Genomic DNA, 21,125 nt, shown 5'->3' with positions numbered 1-21,125 from the left:
CTTTGTTGTAAAGTGGCAAAGAATTTGGCTGAATTGTGTCCATGTTCTAGTGTTTTGTGAAAGGTGAGACTTGTAGGCAATGAACTGGATATTTAGCTGAGGAGCTCTCTAAGCAAACTGTTGAAGTGATTTGGTTTTCCTTCTACTGCCTGTATTAAAATATGAAAATAATGCATTGAGGACAGAATTATTCACCAAAAAGAAGCATTTAAAGATTTTGAAAATTCTGAGCCCATTCATATTACAAAAAATAAGAAAATATGTTCTAAAGAGAACACTGAGGGTGTGATAGAAGACCATACAATAATGAGTTTAGTGTGGATGTGAACTGCAGACGTAATCAGTTACCAGCACTGCTAGTTTGAACTGAAAGGAATGGAGATGAGACAAAGGGAAGGTTGGTTTTGGATGACTTGAGTTTTACAGGAGACCATAGAGTTCATCAGCTGTGAATGTAGACCAGGGAAGAAGGACCCTAAAGGTGCCAGGAGCCACAAGACTGAGACCATCCAAAGCTGTGGGGACCCGGCCTTCCCCAACAGAGATGGATAAGATGTCTCTCCAGTGGGTCCTGAAGGCAGAGCTGGAAGTCAAAGATCACTCCTGAGCCTTCAGATCTCAGAGTTTGTCTTGCTAGGGTTTGAACCTACTGGGGACCTGTTGCCCCTTTCTTCCCACCTGTGTCTCCCTTTGGAAATGGGAATGTCTGTACAGTGCCCATCCAACCATTACGTTTTGGTAGCATGTGATTTATTTGAAAAAAAAAGTTTGCCCCAGGATGAATTATACCTGAGTCTCACTTTACTGATTTAGAAGATACTTAGATAAAACTTCAGACTTTGCAGGAATGAATTAGGTTTTAGAGGCTGTTGGGATAGAAGGAATGTATTTCACTTATAAGAAGGACATAAATTTTGTGAAGTCAGGTGCAAAATGCTTTAGACTGAATCTGTTTCCCTAAAATTCCTGTATTAGGCCCTAACCCTCATGCAACAATACCTGGATGTGGAGCCTTGGGGAAACAGTTGTTTGATTAGGGTGGAACCCTCCCAAATAGGATTAATACCGTTATAAGAGGAGTTGTGAGACAGTGGTCCGTCTTGTGTAAAAAAAAAAAAAAAAAGGCATCAGTCTATAAACCAAGAAGTCCTCACTAGGAACAGAAATCTTGAACTTCTAAAACTTCAGAACCATGAGAATAACATTTATTTAAGCCACCCAGATTGAGGCTTTTGTTATCGCAGCCTGAGAAGGCTAACATAGGCCTTGGAAAGATGTTTAATTTTCTATGTGTAGCTAGTATTTATGGTGGGTACTGACATTTGGGGACAAAGACATTTGTCCATGAAGTACATTATTCTAGATGAGGACAGAGTGTATTTTATAGTGCTTTCCTCCTACAGATCGGCTGCTATTTGGCAATCAGAAGTGAGAAGGAATACATGTAATTTAGGTTATCAAGTCTGGTTTCTCAATTTAACTGAACTTAATTCCATTAATTTCCTTTTTCTCATTAACCTTACAGTGAAACAATCAGACTTCACCCAATATAAATGTAACTTGTATAAAAACCATAGGGGGAAACAGGGTATGCAGAGTACACGTTTTGGAAATACAGTGAGTGATAAACAGACTGCTGTTGTGTGTAGAGTTGGGGGTGTGTGATTATGTTATGTCATGGGTTTTTGTCAAGTACTGGGTATTTTCCACTAGAATACTTCCTGTGTTGTAGTTGCTGCAGCCAAGTCCACGAGCCTGTCTTTTCTCAGGTCACATTGGAATGCTGTACTTCATATTTTCTTCTTCTTAATGGAAAAGACTCTGAGGACGTCTCTTCTTTCCGAGTAAAGATGACTGTAGGTAAAATACATGCCTAAGGTGGAGAGGAAAGTGGCAAAAGTAAGTAAGGTTGATTAACCATTTCTCTGGAAAGAACCCTGACTTGATAACAGAGTGCTTCCTGAGTCCAGGGAGCCACTCATGAGGGAGACTTGGAGGGGGAACACGTAAGGACGTGTCCAGATTTTTAGTAAGTCAAACTCTTCCATCCTACTGTTTTATTTCAATACAGGGAGTATTTTTCCTTTCTGTGGGAGGTAGTTCTCTTTACTCTGGAGTTGTATCTTTGCCTTTTCTCTGTATGTGGTGTTCTTGTATCTGATCTCTATTGCCTTCCAGAGATGATCATTATTTTGAGAATTTGTGAAGGTTAGATCTGGGGAAATGTAAATTTAATAATGTAACTTTTTCCCCCAATTTCCTGGAAAACAAATTAGTTCAAAAAAATTTCAACTACTTTTTATTAATCCAGAGTATATTTTATTTACATAGCATAACTTTACTCTTTAATCTCAAGTTTCCTGCAAATGTATTAGACTTTTAAAAAATTTTATTACTTGTATATATTAATGGGTTCAGTAACGTTTCCACACCATGCATACAGTGCGCACTGATCATATCCAGCTACCCTTCTACCCATGACGTGCTCTCCCCCATTGTCACCCTTCCCAGTCACTGATAATCACTATCCTATTTTCAGGTTGACTTAAAAAATTTCTACATTTTTGAGAGAAAACACAAATACTTGTCTGTCTATAGCTTATTTTGCTTAACATGTCCTCCAATTCCATCATGTTTTCCTGCAACTGTCAGGACTTCATTTTTCTTAGCTGAATAATATTCCTGTGTATATGTGTACTTTTTAATCCACTTATCTGTTCTCTGTAGCCATTCCTAATAACAGCATATGAGAGTTTTTGTTTCCTTCACTTCCTCACCAGCATGTGTTTGTTTTATTTATAATTGTCATTCTAACTGGGGTGAGATGGTATTATGGTATTTCCCTGATGGATGGTGATATTGAGCATGATTTTTCATGTATTTCTTCTTTTGAGATGTTCAGATCATTTGCCATATTTAATTGAGTTGCTTTTTACATTAAGATTTCTGAGTTCTTTATACATTCTGGATATTAAACCTCTGTCAGATGAAAAGCTAGCAAATATTTTTTCCCATTCTGTACATTGACTCTTCAAGGTTGATTGCTGTGCTGCAGCTTTTGACTTGGATGTAATCCCATGTGTCAATATCTGCCTTTCTTTCAAATCTTATCCAGAAAATCATTATCTGTACCAATAGCTTGAAGTGGCTCCCTGGTTTTCTAAGTGGAAGTTTCAGAGTTTCAAGTCTTACACTAAGGTCTTTAATTCATTTTAAGTCAATTTTTGTGTAGGGTGAAAGATAGGGATCAAATTTCATTCTTCTGTATGTGTATATCCAGTTTTCCCAGCACCATTTGTTGAAGAGGTTGTACTTCCTCCAATATGTTTTTAGCACCTTTGTTAAGATTTCACTGGCTGTAAATGTGTAGGTTTATTTCTGTGTTCTCTGTTCCATTGGTATATGTTTTCATGCCAAACCCATGCTATTTTTGTTACTGTGGTTGAGCAGTGTGTCTTGAAATCAGATATTGTGAAGTCTGCATTCACACTGTCTTTTGTACTTTCATTTAAATTTTAAGATATTTTTCTATGAAGAACGTCATTGGTGTTTTGATGGGGACTGCAGTGAATCTGTAGACTGGTTTGGTAGTATGGCCATTTTCACAACATTAATTCTAATCCATGAACATGGGAAATCTTGCCAACCTTAGCATCTTTAATTTCTTATATCAGTGTTTTATGATTCTCATTGTAGAAGTCTTTCACTTCTTTAGTTTATTCCCAGGTATTTTTTATAGCTATTGCAAATGGGATGTTTTAGCGATTTTTTTTTTTTTTTAGAAAACTCATTAGTGTATAGAAAAGCTATTGATTTTTATATGTATCCCACTCCATAAATTTACTCATGAGTTCTAATAGTCTTTTGGTGGAGTCTTTAGGATTTTCTATGTATAGAATCATATCAATTGCAGATGAATAATTTGATTTTCTCCTTTCCTATATGTGTGACTTATTTTTTTTCTCTTACCTAATTCCTCTGGGTAAACCTTCTTGTATTATTTTGAATAAAATCAGAGTTGCCACCCTCATCTTGTTCCTGATCTTAGAGTAAATACTTTTGGTTTTCCCCCATTCAGTATGGATGTTGGCTATGGGTTTATCACATATAGCCTTTGCTATGTTGAGGTATGATTCTTCCTATACCTAATTTGTTCAGGGCATTTTCATGAAGGGATATAGGATTTTATCAGATACCTTTTTTTAAAAAAAATTTTTTAGTTGTTGATTGACCTTTATTTATTTATTTATAAATGGTGCTGAAAATCAAACCCACTGCCTCACACATGCTAGGCAAGCACTCTACCAACTGAGCCACAACCCCAGCCCACAAGACACCTTTTCAACATCTATTGAGATGATATTTTATCCCTCCTTCTGTTTGTAACATTATACATATTGATTTATGCATATTGAATCATACTTGCATCCTTGGAGTGAAACAACTTGATCATCATGCATGTTTTTTAATATTTATTTTTTAGTTTTAGGTGGACACAATATCTTTATTTTATATTTATGTAGTGCTGAGAATCGAACCCAGTGCCCCATGCATGCTAGGCGAGCACTTTACCTCTGAGCCACACACAGCCCCATCATGCATGTTTTTGATGTACTGAATTTGGTTGCTAGTCTTTTTTTACATCTATGTTCATCAGAGATGTTGGTCTATAGGTTTGTTAATGTTTGTCAGGTTTTGGTAACAGGGTAAAGCTAGCCTCATAAAATGTGTTTGGAAAGGTTTCCTCCTTTTTAATTATGGAATAGTTTGCTGAATTTTACCAAACTTTTCAGTGAGGCCAACTGGTCCTGGGCTTTTTCTCAGGGGGAGACTTTTTATTACTGATTAGATCTCATTATTTATTGATTATTTATTTTTTTTATTCTCCTGGTTCAGTTTGGCGGGTCATGTGTATCCCCAAATTTGTCCATTTCTTCCAGATTTTCCAATTTGTTAGCATATAGGTTTTCAAAATAATTTCCAATGGTCTGCTGTAATTCTGTGGTAGCAGTTCTAATGTCTCCTTTTTCATCTTGAAGGTTACTTGGATCCTCTTTTTCTTGGTAAGTGCAGCTAAAAGGCTGTCCTTTTCGCTTAGCTCTGTGTACATTATAATTATACATAATTTGCTCAATCTCCTTAGTACCTTCTTTCCCTCTGCTCCTTCCTCCCTGATCTACTTGCTCTACTGATCTCCCTTCTATTATTTTAATTAGTGCACTATCATTACATATAAATGGGGCTCACTGTGGTATATAACTACATAGGCATAGGTAGATTTTCTTCCCTCGGACTTCCTCATGCCCTCCCTTACTTTTCGATCCCCTGTCTCTAGACTATAGGTCTCTTCTGTTTTCATGAGATCCCATTTTTATTCCTTTCTCCCTTGCTGTCTTCCACCTGAGAGAAAATATTTGACCCTTTACTTTCTAGATATGGCTTATTTCACTGTTCTCCAGTTCCTCCATTTACCAGCAAATGCCATGATTTCATTCTTCTTTATGGCTCAGTAAAACTCCATTGTGTATATATGCAGCACATTTTCTGTATCCATTTATCTGTTGATGGGCACCTGGGTTGGTTCTATTACTAGTCTATTATGACTACCTCAGCTACACTAAAAATTGGTATGCATGTCTCACTATAATATGCTGATTTCAGTTCCTGTGGATAAATACTAAGGATAGCTGTGTCATATGGTGGGTCCATTTCTAGTGTTTTGAGGAATCTTCATACTGCTTTCCAAAGTGGTTGTATTAATTTGCAGTTCCACCAACAATGTGCAAGTGTACCTTTTCCTTGATAATGCTCCCCGGTATTTGTTATTTGCATTCTGCTTCAGCCTCCCAAGTAGCTAGAATTATAGGTATGTGCCATTCTAAGTGGGATGAGATAAAATCTGTGTAGTTTTGATTTGCATTTCCTGAATTTCTATTTCATATACTTCTTTTGACAAATGTCATTTTCCCTTTTATTGATTTGGTTTATTTTTGGTGTTTTTATGTTCGGTGTTTTTAGTTCTTTATACATTCTGGATATTAATCCCCTGTTGGAATAATAACTGACAAAGATATTTTCCCATTCTGTAGTCTCTTCTTCATGTTCTTGTTTTCTTTGCTGTGCAGAAGTATTTAAATTTGATGCCATTCCACATACTGATTTTCAGTTTTATTTCTTGAGATTTAGGAGTCCTAAGGAAGTTAGTGCCTGCAAAGGTTGTTTAGCTTTTAAAGAACCAACTCTTTGTTTCACTGGCTTTTTGTGTTGTTTTTTAGTCTTTCATTTCTGCTGAGCTATATTATTTCTCCTTCTACTAATTCACAGTTTGGATTTTTTTTTTTCTAAATCCTTGAGGTACATCATTAGGTTACTTAAAGTCTTTTTAAATACAAGAACTCATTGCTATAAATTTCCCTCATAATACCACTTTTGCTGCCTCCCACAAGGTTTGGTATATTTGCTTCATAAATGCTTTGAAAACTTCCCTTCTGACTTCCAGTGACTCACTTATTCTAAAGTGTGTTATTCAATTTTCACATTTTTAGAATTTCTATAGCTATTCTTGTTTTAATTCCATTGTAATCAGAAAAGATACAAGATACAATGAAATCATATTAAGACTTGTTGTGGCCTAATGTATGGTCTAGAGAGTTTTATGTACTGATTTTAAAAACATATGTATTCTGCAGCTGTTGAATGGACTGTTCTGTAAATGTCTGTTAAGTCCACTTGATATTTAGTATCGTTTAACTTTGATGTTTTATTGTTTTCTTTTTGTCTAGATGAGTTGTCCACTGAAGAAAGTAGGATATGGAATTCCCCTGCTATTATCACACTGCAGCCTATCCCCCCAATTTAGGGCTAATAGTGTTCGCTTTATAAAATTGGATGCTCCAATATTAGATACTGATAGATTTCCAAACACCTTAATGAAATGATACCTCCTTGATCATTACAAGGAGTGATGTTATTTCTCAGTTTTTGATAAAGTCTATTTTGTCAAATGCAAGTATAGCTATTCTTGCTTATGTTAGGATTTCATTTCAGGATATTTTCCATCTCTTAGTGTATCATTACTGGTAAAATTTTTTAGTACAAGAGATAGAACCCAAGGGTGCTTTAGCACTGAGCTACATCCCCAGCACTTTTAATTTTGAGATACAGTCTTACCAAGTTGCTGAAGCTGGCCTCAAACTTGTGATCCTCCTGCTTCAGCCTCCCAAGCAGCTAGAATTATAGGCATGTGCCACCATTTCTTTCCAATTTGAATTTTTTAATTGGAGAATTTAATCTATTTACATTTTTTTACATTTAAGTTTATTATTCAAACGTAAATACTTATGCCTTTTTGTTAATTATCTTCTAGTTGTCTTGAATATTCCTTGTTCTTCCTCTTATTCATCTTTGTGGTTGGATGGCTTATTGTAATAATAATGTTTGAATCTTTTCCATTTCTCATGTGTATCTTCTGCTCTAGTGAGACTTACACTTTTACATGCAGTCATGGTGGCAGTTTTCTTTCTTTCACTTCTGGATATAGGACTCCCTTAAGCATCTTTTGTAAGGCTTATCTTGTTATCCTGAATCCTTGAAAGGTCTTTATTTCTCAAAGATAGCCTTGCAGGTAACAGTAATCTTGGTAGCAGTTATTGTTTCAGGTGACTTGAAATATATCATTACATTTCCTCCTGGCCTGCAGGGTTTCTTTTGATAAATCTTCTGTTAGTCTTAAATATTGCTTGGCACTTTTCTCAGAGATTTTAAAATACTTTGTTCCTGGACTTTTGACTATTTGATTACAATGTGTCATGGTAAAGGTATTTCCTGGTCATGTCTACTTGGAGTTCTAATGTGTCCCATATATGGATGTCCATGTCTTTCCCCAAATTAGGAATGTTTTCTGTGTCTTTAGCCTTTAGCTCCTCACCTTTGGATATTCCAAAATGAATATTTGTTCATTTAATGTCACCCACAAGAACTTGAAAGCATCCTAATTTTTTTTTTCTTGTTTGAATGGGATATTTCAAAAGACCTGTCTTCAAGCTCAGATTCTTTCTTCTACTTGATGTAGTCTGTCAGGCCTTTGACATTTTCATGTGCCTTATTGAGTTCTTCATTTGCAAGATTTGTTTGGTTCTTTTTCAACTCTTTTTGCTGGGTTTCTCATTCACATCCTGCATAATCTTCCTAATTTCATATAACTGTTTATAGTCTTAGATCTCAGAGATTTTTAAAAAATCATTCCCTTGAATTATTTGTCAAGTATTTCATTCATTTTGAGTTCTTGGAATCTATTAATAGAGTTCTGATCTTTGGGAGATTCACGATTACATTGTATTTTCATATTTCTAAATTGAGATTTGGACATTTGGTAGATCAGATATCTCTACCACATTTATGGAATGGCTGTTAGTAAGCAACCATCTCTGAAAGAAAGATGTCTTGGGATATCAGTTTGTTATTCAATGTTGAATTTATTTCCAGCTAGGCACCGTATTGTCTCCCTGTAGCTTCTTTGGCTGTGATTAGTGAATTTGGGCACAGTCAGAGGGGCTCATGATCTCTGTGGGCTATGCAAGGACACTCCAGTGGTAGTTCAGGCAGTGTAGCATAGGTAGCACATTGTATGGCTTCTCCTACAATGGAAGTGGTAGCCCCTATCAGGTAATAAGGGTTTCCTCAGGCACTGGTGACTTCGTTATTTGCAAAGGTCTTTGGCACTGGCTGTCCCCATAATGATATGGGCCTAAAGCACTTATCCTATAGCCAGACAATGGTGTAGGCCCAGGTCCTGCAGGGAGAGGCAGTGGCAGGAACCACAGCATCCCTGTGACACTCACACCCAACTTGACAGCAGTGTGTGGTCAAACAATGTGTAAGAAGGCCTAATGGCGGGAATCCCATTGGTGTGATGACAGCAGGTATTCTTTTCTGCCACTGCTGTGGGGCATCCTTCACAAGAGAGAGGGAAATGGCCTGGCTTTTTTTTTTTTTTTAAACCACCAATTCTTTTAGCCATAGTGGCTACTAGTAAGTTTGCAGGAACAAGATGTGGATGGACCGGGGCAAAATTCCTCTCAAAGCCTCCTTTGGTCATGAGTGCCTCCTGGGCAGGGATGGAGCAATAACCAAAGCTGTGGCATTGCTTAAGCCACTCAAGCACACCTGTGAGAGCATGGCAGCAGTAGAACCACAGAATTCTTTTCTCACCCGCTTAGTGGCAGGCACATATACACAGAGCTTGGGGGAGGGGAGAGTTGGTTGGAACCACATGCATGATTGCCTTCAGTCCTGGCACCTAGTGCAAATCTGCATGCAACTGGTCACATCCCTGATCTCAGAGGGCAAGTTCTGCAATCTCCCCTTTCTTGGAGGGTTGTTTCCTCTCCATTCCCTTCCTTATCATAATACCTGTCCTCACTGTTCAGAGCACCCAGTGGGTTTGATTCAGGTACCCACTGAACCAGTGCAGTGGAATTTCAATGGCATCCCAGAGATGGAAATATTGCAGGGGCTTCTGACCCCTGCAACATCCCAAATTCACACAGTAGGTTTCTTTTCAAGGTGTCTCCCCATTGAAACCTTAGGTGCCATAGCCGGAAGATATGAAATCCTTTTCTAAAGCAAACCTATTGTGCAGATTTCAGATTGCTCATCTAATTAGGCTACAAGCCTGTGAGGTTTGTGAAACTCTCCAATAGCTAGAATTGCCAGCATCCACACTGATAGTTTACTAGGACTCTATTTCTCATTTACCCCTGCAGAAGGAAGACTCCATTTCCTGGCTACCACTCCCATCTGCATATTTTGTTTCTTACTATGCTTTTGTTGGATCTCTGAACCTACATGTTCAGATTCTCTTGCAGTATGCTCCCATGATCATTTCCTCCACATGCAGCTATATACCTGTTGCTTTGGTTTTTCTTTGTGGAGGAACAGCCATCTTAAAAATCCCACCCAACTGTGTTTGTTCCATAAATTTTTCTCAAGTCTTTATCACCAACTCCCATTTTCTTGCTAGCATACGAAACCAAACAGGAAACAAGATAGACATAAGTGGAAAAATCAGGAAGAGCCTGCTTATTTTGATATTTGTAGCTATCTTGCCTATGGTCAAAACTTATATATTTCATAGATAATAGTTATGTTTTCTGCTAGAAAAACTGTTCTTGATTATATAGAGAAACATGTATATATTTTATTTCATGGTGCCCTGAAGAAAGCATTATAACTTCCAAGTGCTTTAATAACATGATCTAGTTCATTGTGTTGGGCTTCTTCTTTGGTCTCTTCTGTTTTTACTAACTTGTCTATTAAGGTATATGGTAGTATAAACCAAAAAACACAAGAATAATTCATAAAGCAAAATGAGCAGCACTTACCTATAAAGAGCATCATGAGATACAGCCTTAGCACATATGGGAAATAGATGGAGAAGTCAAAAGGCAGCTTGGTGGAGTAAGTGCCAAACGATTCAAAATAAGGCAGCGACTGATAGATGGCAAATGCTGTTTAAAGAAAAAGGACATCATAAGGTTCTCCTCTTCAACATGTTCTAGGATCGTGTATATATGTCTCCCTAGTTGAACAATTTTTTGAATCTGACAGTTTTCTGATGTTTGCCGAATCCTTTAGCTAACATTGTAGTATGGTATAGAAATTTCTGCTGAATGATCAAGTGAGCAAAGCTGTTACATCAGTATGACTTTCTCAATTTTTGTCCAGGATATACTCTATTATGCTCACATGGAAAGAATTATAGGGATTTTTAAAAGGGTAATTCAAAATACTTCTGTGCCCCTTACCACAAATAGGGGTAATAATCAAATGAACTTGGGAGACATATTTTTTTCTCCTGGAATGCTACAATGCACAAAATTAGCACAATAAAGGTCCTGAGAAATTTTGCAATAAAGAGACTAATATCACCCATTTTCTCAGACTATCTCCTCCTCTCTCACACAGCCCTAGTAGTACTTAATAAAACTTCTTGGGAACTCATACCTGAAATGCTGGCCTAAATTATTTTGAAGGAGGAGGCTGGTGTCAAAAAGATGGAGACTTCATGAAACTGTATCCCATGTGTAGATTTTTAATAATATATATATTTTTTTCCATGAAATAAAACACTACCAGTGATGTGAGATGTAATCACTAGGGAAAGGATGAAAGGTACAGGGGAATTAGACACTAGTTCTGCAATTTCTTGTGAGTCCAACCTTATTTTAATATAAGAAAAGTCAAATGGATCTGTAATGGACACCAAACATGCCACCCAAGACTAACACGAGTTGCCCCTCAGTCTCTAGTATTTCATCATAGAACCAGTTGATCTGGTTATTTATATAAATTATGTTTTTCTTATATTTACCAGATGTAAGAACTATGTTATTTAAATGAGTTATTATCTTATTAAAAGTTATCAAAAGTTAAAGTTTTCTTAACTACATATTCTTATCCTATGAGAAATTTGAACTATATAGAAACAAAATCAGTCACCCATATTCCCTACCCAGGATTCATAACTGTTGACAATTTTGTCATGAATGCTTCTAGATTTTTTTCTGTGTATACTTCGTAAGAATCAGTTTACGAATTTAGAAAAAGAATATGGGTTGTATGACAGCCATGTCTGTCTTAGAAAGAGAAGGCTTAGAATTAACAATAGAATAGATTTAGTTATCACTAGTTTTAAGAAGAGATTAAACATATTTCTACTTTATTCCCTAATTTAAAATTTTTATTTTGGGTTTTATTAATTTTAATTAAAAATTATATCTGTATACACTTGTGAGACAGTGTATAAGTCTTGATATATGTATAAAATGTGGAATGATGAAACAAGCTAATTAACATACTCATCACCTCATTTATTTTTGGTGGCAAGACATTAGAAATTTACTTTCAACTATCTTAAAATAAATTATTACTAGCTACAGCCACCTTGCTGTGAAGCAGCTCTCAAAAATTTATTCACCCTAATTTAAGCTTTGCATGCTTTGACCAACACTCAGCTCACCATTCCTTTGTATATTCTTTATAATGTTTTTATGATATAACAAAGGAATGTACTTAATGTTTAAATGATTGAGAGATTTCATTCTTAAAGAAAGGGCAGTTTTATGGATTTTCAGGAAGATTATTCCCTAGATTCTTTTGACATAGTCTATTCCGAAATTTAATAAATCTTCCTTTTGAAAACAAAGCAAATTTAAAAATTATATCTAATATGATTTACTATAACTTTAGCTCCTTTTCTCTGGTCAACAGTAGATAGAAAACATATGGCTTTATTTTACATACTGGTCTTTATGTACTTTATGATTATTGGCAACATCACCATCGTTTTATGGTGAATCTGTTCCTTTATGATTTCCCTTAGTTACCTCAACATGCATTCTTATTTTATGCCTTCAGTTTTCAAAAACTTTAATCATCTTTTAGAAAGCTCCCTAGCAGTCTGCCAAATCCATTACAGAAGTAAGTGTATATACTCCAAATATCTTCAAGTTCTTTGCAAGTTGATGATTTTTATTAAGTTTGAGGTTTATATTTTGGTTATGTAATTAACCTACTTGGTATTGGAGCTAACAATGCATTCTGTGTTTACTGAGCTAGTGCATAAGAGAAAGGAGAAAAGCAAAGAAACAGACATACCCCATGCCTTCATGGAGCTCAAAATATAGTTAGGGAACTAGATATTATTCAAAGAATCATACAAGTGTCTAGTTAAAGCTGATAGGCTCTATAAAAAAAGAAATTCATGATACCATAGTAGGAGGAATTTACTTAGTTGAGAAGTTTGCGAAGGCTTCTCTCAGAAAGCAATTATTCATCTCAAGGTAGAGGCAACTTGCAGGCAGATGGAGAGAGGCATGGGAAATGGCAAGTGAGAAGAGTTTGCCTAGAGTGAACAGAATTCCTATGCACGAAAAGTAAAAGCTGTAGACCATTGAGTCTCTAAGTGCTAAACCCCTCTTTGAGAAGTTAAACGAGTTTCATAAAATTCATATAGTGAGTTAATGAAGTTAAGGGCTGGACTCAGATGTCCTTGTTACTTGTCCAGAGCTGCTTCCCTTTCCAACTTTGCTTTATGAAGTAAGGAAATATGCCAGGAGAGAGACACTGGGTACGGTAAGCACTAGCACAAATAATTTAATCATCAAAATTTTAGTGAACAATTACAACTAGATGTTTTTGTCAGTCCATAACACCTCATCACTCTTTCTTACCTTCAGCAAGTACACACAGAGGATAGATTGGCATCCACAGTGTTTGACTGAGCCATGTCAAGACAGAATAGTATGTTCCTATGACTGATAACATGCTGTAAGTGTACCTGCAAGGAGACAAGGAGCTCATAAGTATCCTTTTCTGCTCGTGTCTGGGAAATAAAATAACTTACTATATAATTAGATACAGGGATAAAACTAAAAGTATGTTACTACATACCTATTTTCTATGATTTAAAAAATGGTCAGGGCAGGAGGGATCTGTGTCACTCTAGCTTATCTCATGGGGTAGATTGTAGATAATTATAGAATTGAACAGAGTAAGAATGTAATGGTAATCTCTTGGAGTATAACAAACTCCTTGATTAGAGACTTCAATTTCATTAAACAGTCCAGCCCATTTGATGCACCCAGCAGCTAGGTTTAAAAAAAAAAACAAAACAAAAACTTTGGGGGATGAATTAAAATGACTTCCCAGATTCTTATTTGGCATGTAGTTGTGGATCTTATGTGATCAGTTAAAAAAAATTAAAAGAACTGACCTTGGGAGCTGGTTTGGGCTATAGTAGATAGCTTTAAACCTACCAGCGTGAAGTAGTAGAAAGTTTTCTACAAATTTTTATCTACTTGAATAGGCCAGTGGTTCCTAGGCTTGAGCATACAATGAAAATCAACCCAGGTAGCTTGTTAAAGCACACATGGCTGGGTCCTTCCACTGCAATTTGATTCAGTGGGTCTGAAGTAGAACCTGAGAAATTTGTGTTACAAGTTCCAGGTAAGACTGATGCCACCTGTCCAGGGATCACACTTTGAGAACAACTGGAAGAGGCAATAAAAATACATGACAAAATCCCCCAAACCTTGAAAACATGGACAGAAAGAAGTTTTTCACTCCAGTTTTTAGAAACAATGACCAATACCAGTTTCTTATGTAATCTTTCAGAAATGTTTTTGCATATGCTATGTGTATATACTGTATGCCCGTGGTTTAAACCCTTACTAACATAGCATGTTATCAAAGTTTTTAATCTTTACAACTTTCAGTGAAAAATTGGACCGTTTCACCCCCTCTTATTAGAAAAAAGAGGAATGGGTAAGTGTCTCATACATTTAAAAGTCATGTTGGAGGAAGTGCAATTCATTTCCTCTTTTGAGGCTTGTAAGTTTGGTGCCATATTTAATAATACATTGTCAAATCTGAAGTTATATTTTCTTTTAAGGCTTTTTTTTTTTTTTACTTCCCAAATTTTATTCTTGACTTTGCTAAAAGAAAATCTACATCAAAAGTCTGTGATAATTCATATATTTTTAAAAACATCTCTATTTTACTATTTTTAAATTTACAATTCTGGAGAGAGGGGTAGACAATTCTAAAAGAAAGGAAGTACAAATATTATTAAAGGAGACAATATAAATACATAAAGTTAAATTATGAATATTGCTTTAAATATAGCCTCAGGGTCCTATATGTAGTTTTTTTTATTGGTTGTTCAAAATATTACAATTCTCTTGACATATCATATTTCATACATTAGATTCAAGTGGATTATGAACTCCCATTTTTACCCCAAATACAGATTGCAGAATCACATCGGTTACACATCCACATTTTTACATAATGCCCTATTAGTAACTGTTGTATTCTGCTACCTTTCCTATCCTCTACTATCCTCCCTCCCCTCCCCTTCCCTCCCATCTTCTCTCTCTACCCCAACTACTGTAATTCATTTCCCTCCTTGTTTATTTTCCCCTTCCCCTCACAACCTCTTATATGTAATTCTGTATAACATTGAGGGTCTCCCTCCATTTCCATGCAATTTCCCTTTTCTCTCCCTTTCCCTCCCACCACATGTCTCTGTTTAATGTTAATCTTTTCTTCCTGCTCTTTCTCCCTGCTCTGTTCTTTTAAGGCTTTTATATTTTTAGCTCTTACCTGTGAAGTAAGGTTCCAACTTCATTCTTTTGCATGTGGATATCAGTTGTCCTAGTACATTTGTTAAGACTATTCTTTCCCCCCATTGAATGACTTTGGCACCTTTGTCAAAAATTAACAAAAAATATGGTAGCTTACCTCTGCACTATTAATTGTATTCCATGACTGATCCATATGCTAGTACTACACTCATTATAATTATTGCTTTTTGGTAAGATCTGAAATTGGAAATGTGAATCCTCCAATTGTTCTTTTTTTTGGGAAGGGGGGTACTGGAGATTGGATTCAGTGGCAATCGACCACTGAGCCACATCCCCAGCCCTATTTTGTATTTTTTTAATTTAAAGATAGGGTCTCACTGAGTTGCTTAGTGCCCCGCTGTTGCTGAGGCTGGCATTACAGGCTTATACCACCACTTCCAGCCCCCTAACTGTGCTTTTTAAAGATTGTTTTGGCTGTTCTGAGTCCTTCACTGTCCATGCAAGTCTTAGCTTCTTTGCAGAAATTGAGAAGCTGATCTTATCTGGCTGTGTCACTGTAGCATGCTGATTTTAAGTCCTTTGGGTATAGACTGAGGAGTGGGATAACTGGGTCAAATGGTGGTTCCAGTCCAAGTTTTCTAAGGAATCTCCATACTGCTTTCCATACTGTTTGCACCAGTTTGCAGTCCCATCAGCAATGTACGAGTGAACCTTTTTCCCCACGTCCTCACCAACATATATCGTTACTTTGATAATTTCTATTCTGACTAGAGTGAGATAGAATCTCAGTGTACTTTTAATTTGCATTTTTCTAATTGCTAGAGATGTTGAAAATGTTTTCATATTTTTTGACCATTCATATTTTTTCTTCTGTGAAGTCCCTGTTCAGTTCCTTTGCCCATTTATTGACTGGGTTATTTGTGAGGTTTTTTTTTTTTTTTTTTTGGTGTTAAGTTTTTTGAGTTCTTTGCATATCTTGAAGATTAATGCTCTGAGGTTCAGGTGGTAAAGATTTTCTCCCATTCTGGAGACTGTCCACATTCTTTGCTGCAAAGAAGCTTTTTAGTTTGATACCACGCCACTTATTGATTCTTGATTTTATTTCTTGGACTTAAAATCAGCATACTACAGTCAACACAGCCACATCACTGTTTTTAGCAACTCAGTTCACAATAGCCAAGCTATGGAATTAACCTTAGGTGCCTTTCAATAGATGAATGGATAAAGAAAATGTGAAATATATACACAGTGGAATATTACTCAGCCATAAAGAAAAATGAAATTATGGCATTGCTGGTAAATGGATGAAATTGGAAAATATCATGCTAAGTGAAATAAGCCAATCCCAAGAAAACCAAAGGCTAAATGTTCTCTGATATGTGATACTAACAAAAGTGGATGGGGAGGGGCAAGAATAAAAATTAATTGGATTAGACAAAGGGGAATGAAGGAAAGGGAGGGAGGATGGGAATAGGAAAGACAGAAGGAATAAATCAGACTTAACTTTCCTATGCTCCTATATGAATATACAACCAGTGTAATTCCACATCATGTACAACCACAAGAATGTGATCCTAATTAGAATAAGTTGTACACAAACTGACATATATAATATGTCAAAATACACTTTAATATCATGTATATTTTAAAAGAAAAAATTTAAAAAGATTTAAATGATGAAAAAAAGAAGCTATCTTGGCTTCTCATGGATTGCATTGAATCTACAGATCAATTTGAGAGAATTTCCATCTCAATGAAATTATACCTTCAACGTGGGATGTCTTTCCATTTAATAAGATCTTTCATTTTTTTTAAAAAAAAGTTCTATAATTTTTATTGTATAAGTTCCTAATATCTTTTAAGATTTTGATTCCTAAGTACTACTCTTTTTGAAGTTGTTATAGTTTTCTAGATTTCATTTTAGGAAATGAAAATAGTTCATTGCAAATGTATAGAAATGCAGTTGCTTTTTTAATTAATCTTATGCTATCTTACTAAATTAGTGGATCCCTTATGATTTATGTATATAAGATCACATCATCTGCCAATAGAGATGGTTTTACTTCTTTCTTCCCAATCTGATGACTTTTTATTTGATTTTCTTAATTGCCATTTCTAGAATTTCCAGTACAGTGATGAGTAGAAGTGGCTAGAGTGGACATTCTTCTCTTGTTTCTGATCTTGGGAGGAAAGCATCAGTCTCATTGTTAACTGTCATATTTGTAGATTTTTCACAGATGCCTTTAATAGGTTGAGGAAGTTCCCTGATTGTTATTGTTTTTAATCATTCTAGTGCAGATCAGAAAGGTATTCTTCCCAAATTTTATAGGGTGAAAAACAAGAATTTCACTCCTAAGCAGAATGATAATATGTGCACATAAAAGCTTTTACATGGATGTTCATATTCCTTATTGTCAAAAAGTAGAAACAACCCAAGTATCAATCAGGTGAATGGATAAACAAAGTAATTTATCAGTATAATTATTCAGTCACAAAAAGCAGTAAAGTACTAACACATGCACAATACCAGATAAACCTTGAAAGCATCTTGTTAAATAAGTCACAAAAGACCACATATTGTATGGTTCCATTTATATAAACTTTCCAAAGTAGGCAAATACATAGAGACAGGCTATGGGGGAAGGAGGGAATGAGGAGTAACTGCTAATGGATATGAGAGAATGTTCTTAGATTAAATAGTGGTAATGATTGCACATCTCTTTGATTATACTAAACTCCACAAATTTTAAATTTTAAAAAATGTGATATTCCTAAGACCATTTAACAAGTAAGTAGTAGGTATGGGTTTTATCCAGATATTGCTGACCTCTATATCCAAAATTTCCATGATAGTTTGTTATCACCATCAATACAAAGTTGGTCTCTGTTGGGTCTATTAAGCTCACTGAGACTGAACCAACACTGAAGTTTGCTTGTAGTCTGCAAAACTATTTTTAAGATGATTAACAAATTACTATGTACAAAGAATTAGTCAGTTTAATTCAAAATATTTCATTCTCCTCTCTAGGACTCAACCCATTATTTAGATATACTTGAATCTACCCAAGTTACTGGCAATATAATAAAAGCAGAATTTGTATAACCTCAGCTAAAAATCTCAGGCTATTCTGTGACCTGTTCACATCCAATTCTTTCAAGTAGGGGAGAAACTATTCATTTGAAAGCTGAAGAGGCAGTTAGAACACCTCTCCAAAGAGAGGTATGAGGGCTCACTGATAAAGGTGACAGTCTTACACCAAAGAAAAGTCTGGGCACATCTCATTACAGTTTTAGAATTATAAGGAAACTGAAGACTAGACCAAGAATTCCCAGAGGTTCCATGAAAGGACTTCAGTTAGTCGTTTGAACCCACTGGAATTGCATACAAAACCTGATGTGGAGGTTCATTGTTTCCCCTGAAAGGTGAGGTCCTAAGTTTAAAATATCTAAGTCCACAGAAACCAACTTTGTAAATTCTGACAATGATATAAAAGTTCTGCTTTGCTTGTTGAAGTAACATGTAAGGAACGCCTTTCATTAGCAAACAGCTGTGAGGTTTATTTCAAGTTGGTGTTATGCCAAGCCTTGTGCTGGAATCCTGAATGCACTGATTTGCTCTTGTAATACCACGGTAGGTTTCCATTATCTTTGATATGCCCATTATGGAAAGCACTAAAAATACATTTCCATATCAAGATAAAATAATTTGAAAAGAGGTTATGCTTTTCTGTCTCATTCAGAGTAACCAAATGTAAGCAGCTATTACTAGTATTGAAAGCAATCTGGACTTGTTTTAAGAGATTATTTTGCTTTCTTACCTAGCCATATCCAACAGATTCCAAAAGATGAATAAAACACACACCACATATTTCTCCTGGATTTCCTCTTGACTGGTGATCACCACAAAAAGAATGACTATTCTCTCTGTGAGCTAACAAAGAAATGGCAAAGTCAAGAATTAGGATCATTTGTTAGGCCATATAAGTAATTTTCTACTTTTAAAATCCAGAGGTTTTTTTTTTTAAAGTATGCTTTAACTGGAACTATGTATACCAAAATGTTAATAATGACTATTCCTTAGGGAGTTGTGTTATGGGTAAATTTCATTTCCTCCTGTCTGTTTTTCTGTACTTTCCAAATTATATATAATGAATGAAAAGATAACATTTTATCAGGATATTTCTTTTTCTTTCCATATGCACATATGTTTCTATTCACTTTGGCAATCTTTATTGAGTGTTCACTATGTATTAAATGCTGTAATGAAAACATGGTCCTAGGTCCAGAGAGGGTAGTAGTGGAGGGAGAATGTGGAGCAATAACTGATGTTGAAATGTATGTGCTATGGGTGGAGGTGGGGTGGCACAGGTGAGGGAGATGCTTGCTGCCTGAAGAAAGAACACAGACTTATGAAGACAGGCAACTATTCAACTGGATTTTAAAAAATGAATGAGTGTGTCAAGAAGACTGGATTTAAGAAAGGGCATCTTGGGCAAAGGGAACAGTCTGAGCAGAAGTGTAGAAATGCAGGGTGTTTGGGGAGGAGTAAGAACCACTGAGAAACTGGAGTGGAGGGTGCAGAGAAGGGAAGAACAGGGAAGAATAAATTGAAAATGTGTTGAGGGCTGAGTTGTGAAGGGTTCTAAATGATAGGCCGAGAAATTTTAATTTCATCCAATAGAGAAGCCATTGTAGTTTTGGGGGAGGGAGGGAGAAGGGGAGTAATATAATCCTAACCTTCAAAAGCTAGTGGAAAATGAAGAAAATTTAACACATTCTTGGAATACATACATATATTCCAACTCAGTAAGCATTTCCAAATCATTGAGAATTCACACATTTTTGGCTTACCTCCAGTTACCAGCCTCAAAAAAAAAAAAAATTCTCCACCTAAATATTAAGTGCTTTCTTATGTTTCATTAACATATCCTGTATAGTCTACATTTTTTGGCGCTTTATAGGACATTTTACTTTGCTCTTGATGGTCAAAAGAAAGTAGATTTGAGACTGAAGGAACATACTCATAGGAAAAGAAAACATAAAAGGTTTGCTTTATGTTTTTCAATAGCTGCCTTTATTTGAAAAGCTGATTAAGGAGAAAATACTGGAACAATCTGGCCATTTGTCCAGGAAAACAATCTAGTGTAGAAAAATCCAAGATTTGCCAACAGTGGGTCATGTGATTAGAAGTCCACATGTATAAGCTATCTCAGCATGTGTGTGACCACAGAGGTGAGTCAAAAGGGCCCTTGCTTAGCTAAGGGGAATTAAGACATGATTCAAACCTGAGTCAATCTGTGGATACTATCAACATAGCAGTTTTTCTTTGGTCAGTGTTTATAATATAGTACCCTTGTTTCTTAATTATATAATGAATTCTACTGAGCTGCAAGTATAATTATGATCCAACCTTGCTGTCATTTGAGTACAAGCTATAAGTACTGAGGCACAATCTTACATTTTATCAATGCCTGGTAATTAGGAAACCTTGCTTTTTGCTAAAAATCTCAGGGGAGACACACATGAACACATGCATACAACATAGATTTCTAATTACATGGCCAACTACTGAAAAAATGTAGATACCTCTTAATTAGGTGATCTCTAGAGTCCCCTTCAGATAAAATATTCTGACACTAGCCCAGCCCCGCCTTTTTACGAATAAGGAATTTGGCAAACAAAGAATTTAACTGACATACCCAGGTCAGGAAACATGTATCTTAAATCTCCAGAGTTGTAAGCTGTCCGTGATGTCAAGCTGACCTTTAGGTGATGAGGACAGAGGGGAAAATCTCCTGAGAGAGACTGGAGCTACAGGATGAGACTCACTCCATTGAAAATCGTCAAGTGAAGTTCTGTGGCATATTAGTGATGGAATCCCAGTTGCATAGAAATCAGCAATTGACATGCCCCCAAATCCAATCCACAACACATATACATATGTGTGGGTATGTAATCAAAATACTTTCTGCATATACA

General features: G+C 35.9%; 1 protein-coding gene across 2 annotated transcripts in view; it reads right to left on the bottom strand.

Moving 5' to 3' along the window:
* Positions 1 to 1,080: 1,080 nt before the first annotated feature.
* Positions 1,081 to 21,125, bottom strand: part of Hacd4 (3-hydroxyacyl-CoA dehydratase 4) — a 30,743-nt gene continuing 10,698 nt past the window's right edge. For both annotated transcript variants that reach the window (XM_076843399.2, XM_076843400.2), the window contains exons 4-7: positions 18,965 to 19,077; positions 13,233 to 13,339; positions 10,383 to 10,508; positions 1,081 to 1,873 (exon numbers count right to left, since the gene is read on the bottom strand). In XM_076843399.2, the coding sequence (XP_076699514.1) occupies positions 1,791 to 1,873; positions 10,383 to 10,508; positions 13,233 to 13,339; positions 18,965 to 19,077 (429 nt within the window). In that variant the 3' untranslated portion in view covers positions 1,081 to 1,790. The remainder of the gene's footprint in view (positions 1,874 to 10,382; positions 10,509 to 13,232; positions 13,340 to 18,964; positions 19,078 to 21,125) is intronic.

Source organism: Callospermophilus lateralis, chromosome 2, assembly GCF_048772815.1.
Source record: "Callospermophilus lateralis isolate mCalLat2 chromosome 2, mCalLat2.hap1, whole genome shotgun sequence".
NCBI classification, from domain to species: Eukaryota; Metazoa; Chordata; class Mammalia; order Rodentia; family Sciuridae; genus Callospermophilus; species Callospermophilus lateralis.
This window is presented reverse-complemented; position numbering and strand designations above follow the sequence as displayed.